Source organism: Alligator mississippiensis, chromosome 3 (assembly GCF_030867095.1).
Source record: "Alligator mississippiensis isolate rAllMis1 chromosome 3, rAllMis1, whole genome shotgun sequence".
NCBI lineage: Eukaryota > Metazoa > Chordata > Crocodylia > Alligatoridae > Alligator > Alligator mississippiensis.
In genome coordinates, this window is record NC_081826.1 from 234,146,562 (window position 1) to 234,162,611 (window position 16,050).

Here is a 16,050-nt window from a genome sequence, read left to right on the forward strand (position 1 = left end):
GTTATGGGAAGGGTCTTTAAGACAGCAAATAAAAAGAAGAAACATACTTTCTGAAGATACGAACTTCCATACTGTTCTGGCATGAGCATCTCCAACATATACTGTTTTATCTTCTGAAGCAACAATATCATGTGGCATCTCAAAGTTCTGTCAATATAAACAACCACAAATCACAACTGAATGACTATACAAGAAAATGCAGTTAGATCACAAAGGAAAATAAATTTGAGCCTCAGTCCTCATATAACGCAAGCTGCAACTGATCTGGGTGCCTGGAGTTAACAAAAGAGAAGGGGTAGGAACTGAACCTTCTTGAAGTCATTCCTCCAGGGATCGTAGTTATTGTCATCACTTCGAGAATGCTTAAATTATATACGATGCAACGCACAGAGCATTCATTATTTATATTTTGGGGCAGAGTCCGTTTTCGTTGGTATTCTAAAGTGAATGTTTAAGAAACTAAACGTGGCTATTACAGCTCTGCATAGCTAAATAAATAGTCAACTGGTTTCCAGAAATTTACAACAGATGCACATAGGGGAGGGGTGGAAAAGGGGTAAACAGATGCCTCTCTACCACATACACAATGTGCAATGAAGCAATCCACAATATGTATAGATAACCTTAACATGCCATTTCCTAATACATGACTTACTGAATTAGCAATCAACCATTCGCTGGCACATGTTTTTTGATGTATCATACACATACCTTATAAATATGACTTCTTAGCACCACTGAAAACACCAGCCTTCCTAAAAACCACTAAAAAAGAGCCCTCAATCTTCTCAAGCACAGGTGATTGGGGGGGGGGGGGGGGGGGGGGGGAAGGAACCACAAAAGTGTTCACCATGTATTTGGAAATAAGAATAATGAGAGTAATTTTGTCTACCACATAATACATCTCTACTATTCATTTCATTATTTGGCAAATAATATTTTAGATGCTTATAGATAATCAGTTGGCACGAACAACCTTAATTACACATTAATACTTGCAATAGATTGAAAAAAGGTTCTATATGCCCATGCTCACAGAGTCCTGACATAAGGTTTCCTAGAGTTAAATAATTTACTAGAGCTGGGCTGTCCAACTGGTGTCTAACAAGGGGTTAACTCACAGCCCACTGACCCCTGGTCCAGGTACCCCATTGCTGTCCTGCTGCTGCTGGGCTCTCTAGGCTCCCATTCCCTTCTCCAGCTTCTGCTTTCTACCCCAAACAGTGAGTTCATAGGGCCAAGGGAGCCTGTGACCCGGGGACTTGTATCTGCAGCATGATAAAGTGCCTTGCAGTACAGGACAGTAGGGGTACTTACAGTGACCAGGGACAGTGGGGAAAAAGCCTAAAACCCATGCAGCTTGCAACCACTAGTTACCCCGAAGTTGGAAAGTCCTGTAACTAGAGTAGGATTTTGATATACCAGATTTTCTGCAGGAAAAGCATTGGTAGAAGCATAAAGCAGAAGTAAAAGTCCAAGTATCTAAAGTAAAAATTTAAATCAGTTCAGCAGCTTGGTTAGTGCCGCAGAAGCAATAGGTAGCATATGGCACAAATTATACTCTCTGCTTAGTAAAACCTGGGGGAAGGAAGAAGTTTGAAGAAATAGTGGAAAAATAATAATAAATGTGGTCATTTGGCCTTTAATCTGCAGGGATCAGTCTCCTCTTCTATTTGTCTTTATACTTTAAATTAATTTCTTGGCCTGAACTCTGTTCTTTGTGCCTGTAACATAGTTAAACAAGGGACTTCCACAAGAAGCAATAAACTGCTGTGTTCTGAGTAAACTCTGGAGTAATACCTATGTCTGGTACGATTTAAAATTAGTTTACTTAAAGGAAAATGGAAAGTTACATATTTTTCCCCCCTTTGAAGATAACTCTTTGAAAAAGTTCCCAGTAGGCAACCTGTTTTGTGCTCTATTTCCACCCCCACCGTTACAGTCCTCTAGCATCAACACCTCTTAAGAGCTAGGAGAGTTTCGGAAGTCTTGTACCAAGGAGCTATGAACAACGCTGAAAATAGTGCAAGACACCACAAACAGATGTTGTTCTTGCATTTGGCTCTTTTTCCAGTTATCTTTCAAATTAATTTCCATGTCTAGAACAATTAATTGCCCACTGGATAAGGTGCACCATTTATCTTACAGACTAACTTGGGGTCCTTCTCTTTCCAACTGGAGTCAGAATTACAAAATCTAAACTCTATCTAGGACCAGTTTCTTACTTAGAAACAAAGCATAAGTTGTCTTCTTCAAGCTTTGTTGTTTATGATGCAGAGACAGGAGGCCCAAATGAAAGAGTGAACTGGGCCCAGGTAGTTCTTAAAGCTTATTTACTTTTTCAGACATGAGCAATACATCCTCAAACACAGGATTACAACAACAGTCTGCTATGCACTGAGAAAAAACAAAGTGAGAGACAATCACTTGCTGTGGAAGTTATTCTAACGTCCTGAATGGAATAGAGAATGATGCAGAAGGAAAGAAAGTATTATAGAACTGGAATGGACCTTGAGGATATACTAATTCACAGATACCAGATTTTCTGTTCCTAAAGCATCCTACAGAGAGGCAACTCCAGCCTTTTCTTGAACCTCCAGTGAAGATTTCACAGCTTCTCGAGGCAGCTTATTCCACCTTCTTACTCTTGTAACATTTCAGAAGTTTTTTCTTGAGATTTGATCTAAATCTACTTTGTTGCTATTTAAATTCCACTGTGCCATGTTCTAAGGCAGAGGAGAATCATCATCTCAATGGCAGCCTTTCAAATATTTGAAAATTGCTATCATGCTTCCCCTTAATCAACTTTTCTCCAAACTAAACATACCTACTACCAACAAAAAGGTTCATCATACAGCTTACTTTCCAGTCTGCTCAGCATCTTTCTATACTTCTAAATATAACTGCAAGTATAACTGCAACTGTTTTCTGAAAGCATTAATAAATATCAAGTTTTCCTCCACTACTCCAATTCTTTTCAGATTGTTTGCCCTACTTCAGGGAACAGGATGCTGATAGATGCTTTGCTTACATTCATTCATTTCTAAGAATGCTGTATAGTATTTTTTATGAAGAAATTTGGGGTTGGATCATAAACTAGTCTACCTGTTCCTGAAAATATATTCTTACATCTAAGAACTGCATCTTTTTTATTTCACTGCAGAATATTTATGAAAATTGGGGAGATGCTTTATTTTGCAGACTCAAGAGTCAAATTTTCAGCAATTGCTCTATGGGAGCATGCAAAATTTGCCAACATGATTATGAATATTGGCTGAAAACACTACCATGAATATGTACATCCACTCAAAAAATAAAACCGCCTCCACAATTGTACACAGTCTTTCTCCAGCTGAGATTATTAGTAAGAAAAAATCCCTTTAAAGAGCTAATGTTGTATTAATTATCATGTGACATCCTTAAATGGCTTTATATAAAACTCTGAATGTTGGTTTCAAGCCATGTATTTATTTTTATTTATAGAGTTTTGAATGTGGACACAGCAATTTAAAAACGCCCAGAAAAAAAAATCTTTGTCTGGTGCAGCTTAAAATAGGCTTTCAACAAACAGGATATGGGATACACAGTATGGGGGACTTCTGATGTTCTTTCTTTGATTTAGTACAAGCCAAGAAAACTTCATAGTTGAAATTCATTTTAATTTGTATTATGGAATTTGATCAATATTGAGTAAGCAGAGTTTAGCTCAGCGTGTTTGCTAAGAAGGCATATATCCACATTATACTCCTAAGTAGAAGCACTATTTTTACACTTTAGTATATCATGGTGATATAAAAATCAAAACTTTAGTTCTTCTTTTAAACCAGTGAGTGCTAACCTTTTTTGCAGGTGTGCCATAATTCGCTCTGCAAATTCCCAGAGCACCACTCTGATTCCTCTTATTCGACCTGGTGTGCAGTTTTCTGCTACCTGCCCTGTGCTCCCTGACCAAACTAGTGCTCTACTTTCTGCTCCCTGCCCTATCTGCCACTGTGCTACGTGCCCCCTTCCCAGACTACAGTGCGTCACACAGAGAAGCTGCCCACGCCACTTGTAGTGCCCAGGCTGTAGGTTGCCCACCCCTGTCTTTAATTAAAGAATTAGACATTCCCTATTTTCCCAAAGGCCTCATTTTCATGGCAACATAAAAAGACTAATGTGCAGAGTCTGTTGGACCTCAGACAACTCCCACCTGGAAATGTCACATATAGTTTCATTAGGTGAGTGGTGACAGAGGAACTATTAAGGAACAAGATGAAAGATTTCAATAGAATACAATATAAAAATCAGCCTCAACCTCATGATTGTTAGCATTCACAGGATATGTGAAGGAGCTCAATATCAGTACATTCAGCTGCTTACAGAGCAATACTCTACCTTTCTGACTGGAACAAAAGTGTCAATAATTTCTCCAGTGGAAAAGTTCATCACAAACCCTTGCACAGGTTCTAGGTCTCCAGGGTATGGCTTTCCATTAACTGCAAATAGCAGACCACCTGAAACACAAACAATTCATATTCTTTAATGACTTATAGATGTTAAATTACATTCCTCCATTTACAACTGAGCTTAATTTTAACAAGATAGACAAGAAAAGAGTGCCTCACAGAGAAAGAATCAGATGCAACCATGGAAGGAGAAGAGCTCCAGACACACTAAAATATTTATTTAAGTGGTTAGGTGTGGGAGCTGTGTAATCTAATGGAAGAGTGCTCTTGTGGAGCATCTGAAATGGTCAGGCTCAGAATGAATTAAGGCAGGGGTGGCTGACCTACAGTATGGGTTGTCACAAGTGGCATGGGCAGCCTTTGTCTGGCACACGACAGATCAGGGAGGAGATGGGCAGCACAGCAGCAGATGGAGTAAGAAGTACAAAGTACAGCAGGAGATCAGGCAGGGGCAGAGTCAGGAACAGGAAGCAAAGCAGCAATCAGGCAAAGGAAGGGGGTCAGAGTGGCACGTGGGGAGGGTATGGGGCTAATCTGTGGCATGCCTGTCAAATAGGCTGGCCACCACTGAATTAGAAGAGCAGGGCAGGAGATATCAAAAGACTACATGAGTTGAAAGAAAATTCAAAACCAGGTCAAAAGCGAGTGGTATTGGTGTAATTTATAAGCAAACAAAACAAGGCTCATTTTCATGTCTTCTACTTCGTAATTTTATCATAAAAACCAAGTCACAAAACACATGACACTGCTGCCTCAGCAACTGGGCGCGTCTGTCTGGACCATTAGGGATAAGACACAATTTGGTATCCTGTGTGAGGTCGTTTAGCCAACCCCCTGTGCAGATGCCAAAATTTATAATGGCTGATCGGCCACTTCAAAGAGTGCTATGCATTTGATGTCCTTGCTTTCTACTGTGTTCAAGAAAAACAAATGGTGCCTCCGCCCTTGTCTAGAACTTTGACAGTTCTGAATACGAGAACTGCCTCTTCCTGGGCAACACTTTACAAACAGGAAGAGCTGCTATTTTGTAAATGGGGGGTTCCTTCCCCGCATTCTCTCTTTCTTCTGCTTCCCCATTCTGTGTTCTCACTTTTATTCTTCTCCCTGGCTGCTCTGGATTTTAAAAAAGGAAGGTCTTACTTCCTTCTCAGTTATGTGCCACTAACTACTGTCTTCTCTGTTTCTTTCTTATTCCTCCTTCTATTTCTAGATACAACTCTCTTCCCCCCTGATGGAGATGTATCCAGATTTAAAACTTTAATAAGCTGTTAAAAAACATAAGAATGTGTTACTTGCGTGTGTTACTCTGGTGAGAACTTCTAAGTAGCAGAACGTGTGAGATACCTATGACTTCATACAAGAGGGGAAATATTTTCTTTGACTGACATTCAAGTACAGCTCCAGTTTGAATATTCCTCAACTCTAGTTCCAGTTCTGAACTTGGCCCTGATAATGGCTCTTTCTCCCCCTCTTTTTCAGAACCTACTTTTGAAAAACAGAAAAGCTGCCAGGTACTATTATATTTTCTGATCTTCTAGGTGTTTATTAAGCAATTTATCATTTATTTCCCTGATTTGGAAACTTTTTTCCTTTCCTATTGCTTCCCTAATGAACAATGGCTGGAATGAACAATTTAAAAATTATTTACCAATGTTTTAATTGTACAGTTACTTAAGTAGAGCAAAAAGGTTGTTGCCCTGGTTGTTGACAAATAATACATTGAAGAACACTAATTTCTTCTTCTTTTCTCAAGAAGTGGATGGTATGATCGTTTTTTGTTTTTTTTTTAAATAAAATACGATAGTTCTAAAATAATCCACCAAATTAAACCAGGTCTTGAAATGGAACAAATATTTAACTTGTAATGTGATATACTGCTTCTTAATAAAAGAATAAAGTGCATCCTTATATCAAGCTGTTAAGCAGATGTACAAAATTGGGAAAAAAATGAGAAGTCATTACCTGGAACATATGAAACTGCAAATAATTCTCTTCCAAATGATTTGTGCTTGATTTCTTTTGTGAATTCTCCAGTTTCTAACCTAAAACACTGAATTCTTCCATTTCCCCTGTCTGCTACACACAGCTGAGCGAAGTCTGGTATCAGTGCTAGGCTATGAGGGATAAGGAACTGGCCAGATTTGGGTGTACCTGAAGAAGTCTCTGAAACAGAAAAATATCCAGTAAATTTTAACACAGATATAAATGTATGGCTAGAAATAGTAATTTTCCACGATTACATTTGTTATCCTGACAATTCTTATACCAAGGGGGAAACCAGTCACATATATATTGACTGGAAATATATCCAGCTCAGGCTGGCTTCAACAATCAAGGATAATAAAAAGCCCTTCTTCAGGTATATAGTGGGCAAAAGGAAAGCTCAGAGCAACATAGGGCCCCTGCAGGATAAATCAGGACAGTTAGTGGTTGATGCGGGGAAAAAAGCAGAGCTCTTCAATGAGTTCTTTACTTCAGTATTTCTAAGTACCGACCAAGCCAATTCCCCCACCTCGATCATTGACGGATGTCCATATGGCACCAGTCCGCCTACGGTTAGTTCTGAAATAGTTAAGGAGCTCCTGGAGGAGCTGGATGGGTACAAGTCAGCAGGCCCGGATGACCTCCATCCACGGCTGCTGAAAGAATTGGCCAGTGTCATAGCTGAGCCGCTGGCATTCGTAGTGCTCCGGCCAGGTCCCTGAGGACTGGAGAAGGGCCAATGTGGCGCCCATTTTCAACTAAGGGAGAAGGGATGAGCCGGGTAACTTTAGACCAGTCAGTCTTTCCTCTATTCTTGGGAAAATGCTAGAGAAAATAATCAAAGAGCACATTTGTGCAGGCCCAGCAGGGGAAACGATGCTGAGGGGAAACCAGCATGGGTTTGTCACAGGTAGATCCTGCCTGACAAACCTTGTAGCCTTCTATGACCAGGTCACACACTGCCTGGATGCGGGAGCCGAGGCTGATGTCATCTTCCTGGACTTTAGGAAGGCCTTCGACACAGTTTTGTACCCTATCCTCATTGGGAAGCTAGCAGACTGTGGAGTGGACGCCTACACAGCCAGGTGGGCCAGGCCACGGCCAACTGGCTTAGGGACCACACCCAGAGAGCGGTGGCGGATGGTTCCTTCTTGGCCTGGAAGGAGGTGGGCAGTGGGGTCCCACAGGGTTCGGTCCTCAGACCGATATTATTCAATATCTTCATCAGCGATTTGGACGAGGGCGTGGAGAGCACCCTCTCCAAGTTCGCTGATGATACCAAGTTATGGGGCAAAGTTAGTACACCGGAGGGCAGGGAGCAGATTCAGGCTGACCTGGACAGGTTGGATCAATGGGCAGAGAGAAATAGGATGCAATTTAATAAAGTTAAATGTAAGGTACTCCACCTGGGAAGGAGGAATCCCCAGCACACCTATAGGTTGGGGAGTGTCCTTCTTAGCAGCTCGGAGGCAGAGAGGGATCTTGGAGTCATAGTTGGCTCCAAGATGAACATGAGCCGGCAGTGTAATGAGGCCATCAACAAGGCCAATTGCACCTTATCGTGCATTAGCAGGTGCATGACTAATAGATCAAAGGAGGTGATGCTCCCCCTCTACGCAGCACTGGTCAGGCCGCAGTTGGAGTACTGTGTCCAGTTTTGGGCGCCGCACTTCAAGAGGGACACAGACAATCTGGAGAGGGTCCAAAGGTGGGCCACTCGCATGATTAGTGGCCTTCGTGGTAGACCCTACGAGGGGAGGTTGAGAGAGCTGAATCTCTTGAGCCTTCACAAGAGATGGCTGAGAGGAGATCTTGTGGCCGCCTATAAATTTATTAGGGGAGGTCAACGGGGAATAGGGGAAGCGCTGTTTACTAAGGTGCCCCAGGGAATGACTAGGAATAACGGGTGTAAACTAGTTGAGAGTGAATTTAGATTAGATATTAGGAAGAAATTTTTCACAGTAAGGGTGGCCAGGATCTGGACTGGGCTTCCAAGAGAGGTGGTGCTATCAGCTAGCTTGGAGGTCTTCAAGAGGAGGCTAGATAGTCACCTGGCTGGGGTCACCTTGGTCCTCTTTCCTGCCGGGGCAGGGGGTCGGACATGATGATCCATTGTGGTTGCTTCCGACTCTACAATCTATGAATCTATATGACTAGTGGCTTCTTCAAAAAAGTCTGACAAGGAATAGAAGTCCATGTACATAACTGAGTTATTAAGAAATTTAATTATTTTTTTCCTGGAATTAATGAGACTAAAGTTAAAACCTTAAATCTTTATTTAAGGAAAAAACCTTGTATTTACAAAAATAGATATTTTATTGAAAAGCTATGTTTATTAGTTTCTCTGGAATACACATATACTTTTTTCCTTCTACTTTTAAAAGAACACAAACATAAAATATCTATATCTCAGTGTCTAGAACTCCGTATAATGAAATTTGAAAGATAACAATAAGGACCCAGTTCTCTACCAGGATCTGTTAACTTGCTTGCAACAGAAATAAACAACAGTAACAATCATAACAGTCTTGTATATGCTCTATTTCCTAATCTGTGATTACAGTAATCTCAGCTAAGCATCATGAGTGCAGACAGAAGTGACAATTTTCACCTTAGCTGGCCACAGAAAGCAGTTTATAGCTTTGGCCAAACACAAGTGCACAGCTGCAGACAGCTTAAAAAATGGCCAATCTAGTGAAAATCAGACCCCTCATTGCATGAGAGGTTAGATGAAGACATTTCAAAACAGAGCATCCTCCGTAATATCTGTCTGCGCTGCTTGACATCCTGTTGCTGTTTTGAGAACAGGAGGGGCAAAAGGGAATGGAGGGAGTTTGATATGGGGAGGTTTCAGCCCCTGGAGGCTCCAATTCATCCACCCCACTCTCCAGTGCTGACTGGGGAACCCCTAAAATGAGTTCCCTTTCCCCCCCCCTCCCATTTTGAAAATTTTGCAGCTTTGCAGGGAGCAGGGGCCATTGTTAGGGGAAAAGAGGCTGCAGGCACGCAGCTACCAGCTAGATTTCTCCCCCCACTGGAACCAACAGTGAACTTTTATTTGTTTCAGGGTGTCCAAAATGTTTCCTGCAAAATGTTTTCAGTTACAGCACTTCTGTCTGCACCCCATGGGTATTTATAGATGTGCACGGGGCGGGACTTTAATTAGAGTGGCTCTTAAAGCCACTCTAATTAAAGTGCCCAAGGGTCACATGTATCAGCATCCCTGTGCTGAAACATGGTGGTGGGGGCATTTAACTAAAGCTCATTCAACAAGCTTTAGTTAAAGCACCCTGGCTGTCATTTTTCAGAGCAGGGAGGCTGATACACATGACCCTGGAGTCTGCTGGAGTGTGGCAATTACACCCCTGGCTGCTCAAGCTGTAGTGATGCATCCAGCGGGCCGAGGCCTTGGACTTTGTTTCACGCGGGTCGAGCCCTGAGGCCCCCCGTGGGTGTCCCCGCTGGCAGAAGTGTAAATATGTAAATAGTCCTTTGGCTCGCTATGGTTTTTTTTAATCTAGAGTATACGGGCAGGCCTTGCAGGCCGTGAGCCCAGGACCATGTCCGTGAGGCCCAGGTGTTTGGGCCAACCTGTACATACTCTTTACTGGCCCCGATTTGTCACCCTCCCTGGAATAAACGCCTCTTAAAAGTAAAAAAAAAAAAAAAAAAATTACCACGCTTCAGCACATTTGATTAATTAAGTCTGCTCTGACATGTTATAATTACAACATGTTGGAGCAGCCTCTCTGCACGTGTATAGGTGCCCCAGGAGGGTTAATCAATACCTTCTCCCCACTGCATGATGAACAGTCCGTTTGGAGAGAACTGAACGATCCGACTGTTGCAGTAGCCATCAGAAACATAAATGGTGCCAGTGATTGGATCCACAGCCACATCAGTGGGTTGACAGAAGTGATTTTTGTCATTGCCTGGTTGCAAAGCCATTCCTAGAGTCAACAAGGGAGCCTTATCATGTGCTCCCAACTTGAAAACCTTTCAGAGTAATAGAAAAGAGTAAAGTTTCAACTTATAAAATGCATCATGTAATACAAAGGTTCATATAACTGTAATTGTATATAGAAAATATATAAAACTGCCTTGTAGAAAAACATATGAAAAAAATAGGATTCAAATACATCAGTCCTATTATGAAATCTCTTATCAAGTTTGTATAGATTTTGACTGTGGAAAATTTCTGCATAAGCTCTAAATCCTCACTTATTGCACCAAAAAAAAAAAACAGTTGAACTCTTAGGGTTTCACTATACTGGGAAGTTGACCAGGAAAGCTATAAAGTTGCTTCTATTCTGGAATTAAAGTGTCCACATAAATAATTATTTCAGAATAACTCAATCTATTATAGCTATGTTGGTTGCTTTCACAATACAGACAATCTCTCAGGCTGTGTCCAGACAAGCATGGCCATGCCATATGTGGTGCTGCAGACACACCTGTGGTGCTACATATCACACATTCACTGTGCTGCAAGGTAGCAGCCTGGGGGGAATGGGGGGTTGACACCAGGAGATCGCGGGATCAATAAAACCTGCGCCAAAAAAAAAGCAGGGTGGTACATGCGGGGACAGCGTGGACTCCCCAAAACTGGAGCCTGGCCAGCCGGAGCCATGCTCCAGCTGCCAGCCAGACACTGCTGCAGCCCCAGGAGGCTCCCAGGATGCCAGCTAAGGCTGCTGGGGCTAGCCCAGTGCTGGCTCCAGCCTCCCCTACACCACCCAGGGTAACCTAATGCCCACCAGAGGATGCATGGCACAGGTGTTCCCCATAGACAAGGTGCAGCAGCACAAGGTGTGCTGCTGCTTCTTGTTCCCAGGAAAACAAACATCCATGCTTATATGGACATTAGTGTTTATCCTAACTGCCACAGAAAAACTTGATAATCTTAAGTAAAATGTACAGATTCAAGAAAGTTTTACGATAACAAAGTTACTATAATACTTCTAGAAGAGCAATACACATACCTGATGGAGAGCCACATCTGTGACCCAGTAGTAACCATCTTTGTCTATACTCAAGCCATGTGGTAAATAAAATCTGCAACAAATTTAAAAGAACTATATCAAAGATATGAGGTGACCTATGGTTTTGTTATGATATGTCATAGTTCTGTTTTCTGCATTGGTGCCTAATTTTCTTCCAAGAATAACTGAAGATTTTGCTCATTATCTATAATAGGGGTATCAAACATACAGCATGCAGGCTGGATAAGCTCCACTGAGCTGGCTTATCTGGCCCATGGGGTTTCTCACAGACTGGATCACGTGCCTGTGGGCTGGATATGGCCCACGGGGTTCACGATCATGGCTGTCAGAGCCCCTGCGACGGTGGTGGTTATCTCCACAGCTCCTGGAGCTACTGTTTCAGCACAGTTGCTGAACCCATGGAGTTAACATTGCTTGCCTCCCTTCCTCCCCCACCTGCCACCAAAATCAGGTCTTTGTCACCCCTGGCAATTAAGATCAGCAACAGAAGAAAAGGGTGGGGAGGAAAGATAGTGGCATTAATTCACTGAATTCTGGAGCCGGACTGAAACAGTGGCTCCAGCAGTCATGGGGATTAATGCTGCTGCTGGCAGGTCGTTTGGCTTGTGGAAAGGTCCAGAGTCTGGATCTAACCCATGGGTTAAACAGTCAGTTTTCAGGAGGGAGGAAGGTCAAAAACGGCATTCCACAAAGATCTGTGTGCTGGACCTGGTTTTATTAAAAAATTTCATAGATAATCTGGAGTGCACAGTGAAACCTTTAACTTTGCAGATGATACTAAATCATTCCAGATAGTTAAATCCCAAGCTGATAAAAAGGAGCTGCAGAAAGATTTCACAAAGCTAAGTGACTGGGCAAAAAAAAGCAGATGAACCTCTGTGGCAATAAGGGCAAGGTAACGCACATAGGAAAAAATAACCTCAATTATGCATATACATTGGTGGGTTCTGAACTATCTGTTACGATTCAGGAAAGAGACCTTACAGTCATTGCAGAAAGTTCCCTAAAAGCATCAGCTTAATGCACAGCCATGACCAAAAAAGCTAATAAAATGTTAGGCATTATTAAGAATGGAATTGAAAACAAAATGGAAAACTATCATGCAACTACATAAATCCATGGTCTGCCCAAATCTTGAATACTGTGTACAGTTTTGGTCCACATTTAAAAAAGGATGCAGAACAAACAGAAAAACTACAGAGACAGGCAACCAAGACGATCAGGGATATCAAGCACGTAGCATAAAACTTTTCTGCCATATCTAAAGAGATTAAAAAGGCTAGGACTCTTCAGTCTGGAAACAAGGACCAGGGAGGATACAACAGAGGTCCCAGAATACTAAAACCACAGGGTAACCACTGAAATAAGCAGGAAACAGATTTAAAACTAACAAGAGAAAATACTTTTTATAGAGTGCATGGTTAACTTGTGTAACTCACCACCAGGGGTGTGCAAAACAGGCTGTATTTGATTCAGATTCGGCCTGAATCCGGGGACAGTGATTTGATTCACTGATTCAGATCACTGTCCCCAATTCTATTCGGCTGAATCTGAATCTTCAATGCTGATTTGGAGAATCAGTGATTTGGCCATAGACACAGCTTGAAATGTTTTTTCTACATACCCGGGAGGCACCAGTCTCCCCAGACCCTGGAGGCACCAGTCTCCAAGCCAGGGAGGCACCGGGGGGGGGGGAAGGATGGGGCAGTGCGCTCCCTGGCAGACCCAGAAGTGGACTGGAAGTGCTTCTGGTCCAGTTCCAGGTCTGCTGCTGAGAGGGCTGGGGACCCTCCAACGCTCCTGTGGGATGCTCCATCCGCCTCACCACCTCAGCATTCACAAGCTGCCTGGTACCTTGAGGTATGTTGAAAAAAACATTTAAAGCTGAGTCTATGTTCGAATCGTCAAATTTTTCCAAATCTCTCTGAATCGATTTGGAGATTAAAGGGTCTCCTGATTCGATTCGGATTCAGAGATTCGGCCACCAAATCAAGCCGAATCTCTGCCAAATCACATCAGTAACCAAAACTTTGCATAGCTCTAGTCACTGCCCACAGGAGGTTGCAGACCTAAACAGTACAACCAGGTTCAAAAAAGGACTAGACAAATTCATGGACAACAGATCCATTAAAAGCTGTTAAATAGAGCAGTCAGGCATACATCTTCTGGCATCTCTAAACCAATGAAGGTGGATGTTAGGGAGGGTAAGACACAGGTTAGACCATTCTAGATACAGTCTGTTCATGCTCTCTCTCTAAAGCACCTCTCATTGTCAGATGTAGGATACTGGGCTAGATGGACCATTAATGTGACCCAACATGGCATTTCCTATATTATTATGTTCCTAAGAAAGCCCTGTGGTCAGAAGTCAGCCTGCAGGCCAGAAAAGATTGACATTCCTGATCTACAGAGATTTGAGTGACCTGAATCTATAAGAGATATCTCTATACCAAACTTTAGCTATCAGCTGACTATCTAGAATTTATATTGTGGAGTGAATAGTACAACATTCCTGGTGAAGGGCCTTCAGGTCTAGATTTTGTTTGCTACCTCTATGTCCATAAGAGCCCAATACTGGCAGCCTGTGGGTACCCTGCAGTAAACAAGCCTGTTTTACCTGATTTTTTGTTTATTTGGGACAACAGATGAAAGGATGTTCATTGTTACAGAGTAACAGTTTAGTGGCATCGTTAGTTAGTTACTGGTTGTTGGCAATAGCTATTGATTTTTTTTAAATGACCTGACTGAGAAATTGACTGGATGTGACACAAGCCCTGAATATGCAGATTAGAAGGGTTCAGACTCTCAGGAAGAAAATGCAAAAAATATTAATAAAAGTAATTAAAACTTACAAATTTTTCCCTGTAGAATGAAGTACTGCCGCATTACTTGGGTCTATAACAAGAATTGTATTCTGTTCAATTGGTCCAAGTCCTCTTTGTTGATAAACAAATCTACTGTCAAAAGAGCTAGGCAAATATATCAAAAGACAAAATGAATACATTATAAATTTCAGTTCACAAGCAAAGATGCATATGAATAATTAGTTTTGTATTCCAAGTAAAGTGAAAATGTTGGTTTTGCACATCTCTTACACTGCCTACATTTTTTATAATTTTGAATGCCAAGCGTTACCTATGTGCTGGGAGAAAAGCCTTTCTCCTGATACAAAAAAGAACATACAGCTGTTCAAGGGATTTGTTGTGAAAGAGAACTGGTTCTTCCCAAGAGTTAGACTGGACACTTACCAGGAAGATCTTCTTTCTCCAAATCTAAGTTGAATGACTATACATTTCTCTCAGGTATGGAGAACACCCAATATCCCACAGTCCTCTGCTCTGCCTCCCAGGGGCAGGAAGGGAATAAAAGGACTGTCTCCCTCTCAGCCACCCGGGGTGAGCTATCAGAGAGTTCTATAGGGACCCTGCCCTGAAAAATCTGTACCCTACCTCTGCCAATCACCTCATTGGCAGATGGAGGGCACTCTCCTATGGAAGGAACCCTCCCAACATGGGTTTCTGCTGCAGGAGTATGCCCCACATTCCCCAACACTCCTATGAAAGACCACAGGGTTTCTATAGGAGTGTTGGGGAAAGGGGAAATGCAAAAAGCGGGGGCTGTTCTTTTGCAGCAGGAGGCAGGAAGATTCCCACCAGAGGATAATGACCCCCATACTGCCAATTCTGATTGGCAGGATGTGAGGGGCCTTCTCCTAGGGCTGGACCCTTTGCTGGACTCAGGTTATCAATTCAATGGACTTCCCTAAGGGCAATGACTCTAAGGGTGAAGGATATTCACTTATTTGCTTCTTTGTACAAACAAGCAGAGGGTAGCCAAGAAACTGTTTTAAACCTAAATTGTTAAAAAAAACCCAAAACTACACAAATTTCATAAAAGTTTCTATTTATTTATCCAGTACTTAAGCCTATATTTTACATTGCTTTTCAGCAAATGTTGGGCAGAAAAGTATGACATATGTCCTTATCCCTCTACCACTAAACCACACACAATTGTAAATGCATACATTTGAAAACAAACTATTTAATTCTACTATCAAGTTGAAACTCAGGATTTTGAAAACTAAGATTTACTGAATTAATACACTTGCATATGTTTAACCAAGGGGAAAAATAACTTTAGCAGTTTCTCTGCATATTCTGAAGTAGCCCTTGTATTATTCTGTAACCTCCTATGATGTTCACTAGCACACTTCACCCTTTCTGGCCATTTGGGTGCAGCTGTCTCCTTTTGGGTTGAAAGCCTGTCTTCCAGTCCGATACCTTGAAAGGTCTCCAGGGATTCTTTCCTGCCATGTCTTGTTGGTACTGTTTATTGTTGGGAGGATGTTTTTAAATCCTGCCTCCCCTGGTTCCCTCCTTTGGCACTCTAGCCTGGACTCCTGTTTCAGGGTTCCACCTCCCCTACACCCCGCCTTGTGCCAACCAGAGATGTTGCTCCTTGGCTGCAGCTGAGACAAAGTCCACTCACCACAGTAAGGGCCTTAGGCCTTATATAGTCACAGTCCAGTTTAGACAGCGTACCATCCTGTTTCAGGCCTCACATCAGCCTGGTTTGGCTTCCTATTTGCACCTGGATGCCTTACTCCCAGGTGTGCT

At 42.2% G+C, this 16,050-nt stretch overlaps 1 protein-coding gene across 11 annotated transcripts in view; it reads right to left on the minus strand.

Moving 5' to 3' along the window:
• Window positions 1-16,050, minus strand: part of PAM (peptidylglycine alpha-amidating monooxygenase) — a 272,458-nt gene that overhangs the window by 12,177 nt on the left and 244,231 nt on the right. For all 11 annotated transcript variants that reach the window (XM_059724977.1, XM_059724982.1, XM_059724979.1 and 8 more), the window contains 6 exons: window positions 14,287-14,403; window positions 11,414-11,486; window positions 10,220-10,427; window positions 6,411-6,611; window positions 4,378-4,496; window positions 48-147 (listed from right to left, as the gene is read on the minus strand). In XM_059724977.1, coding sequence (XP_059580960.1) covers window positions 48-147; window positions 4,378-4,496; window positions 6,411-6,611; window positions 10,220-10,427; window positions 11,414-11,486; window positions 14,287-14,403 — 818 coding nt within the window. The remainder of the gene's footprint in view (window positions 1-47; window positions 148-4,377; window positions 4,497-6,410; window positions 6,612-10,219; window positions 10,428-11,413; window positions 11,487-14,286; window positions 14,404-16,050) is intronic.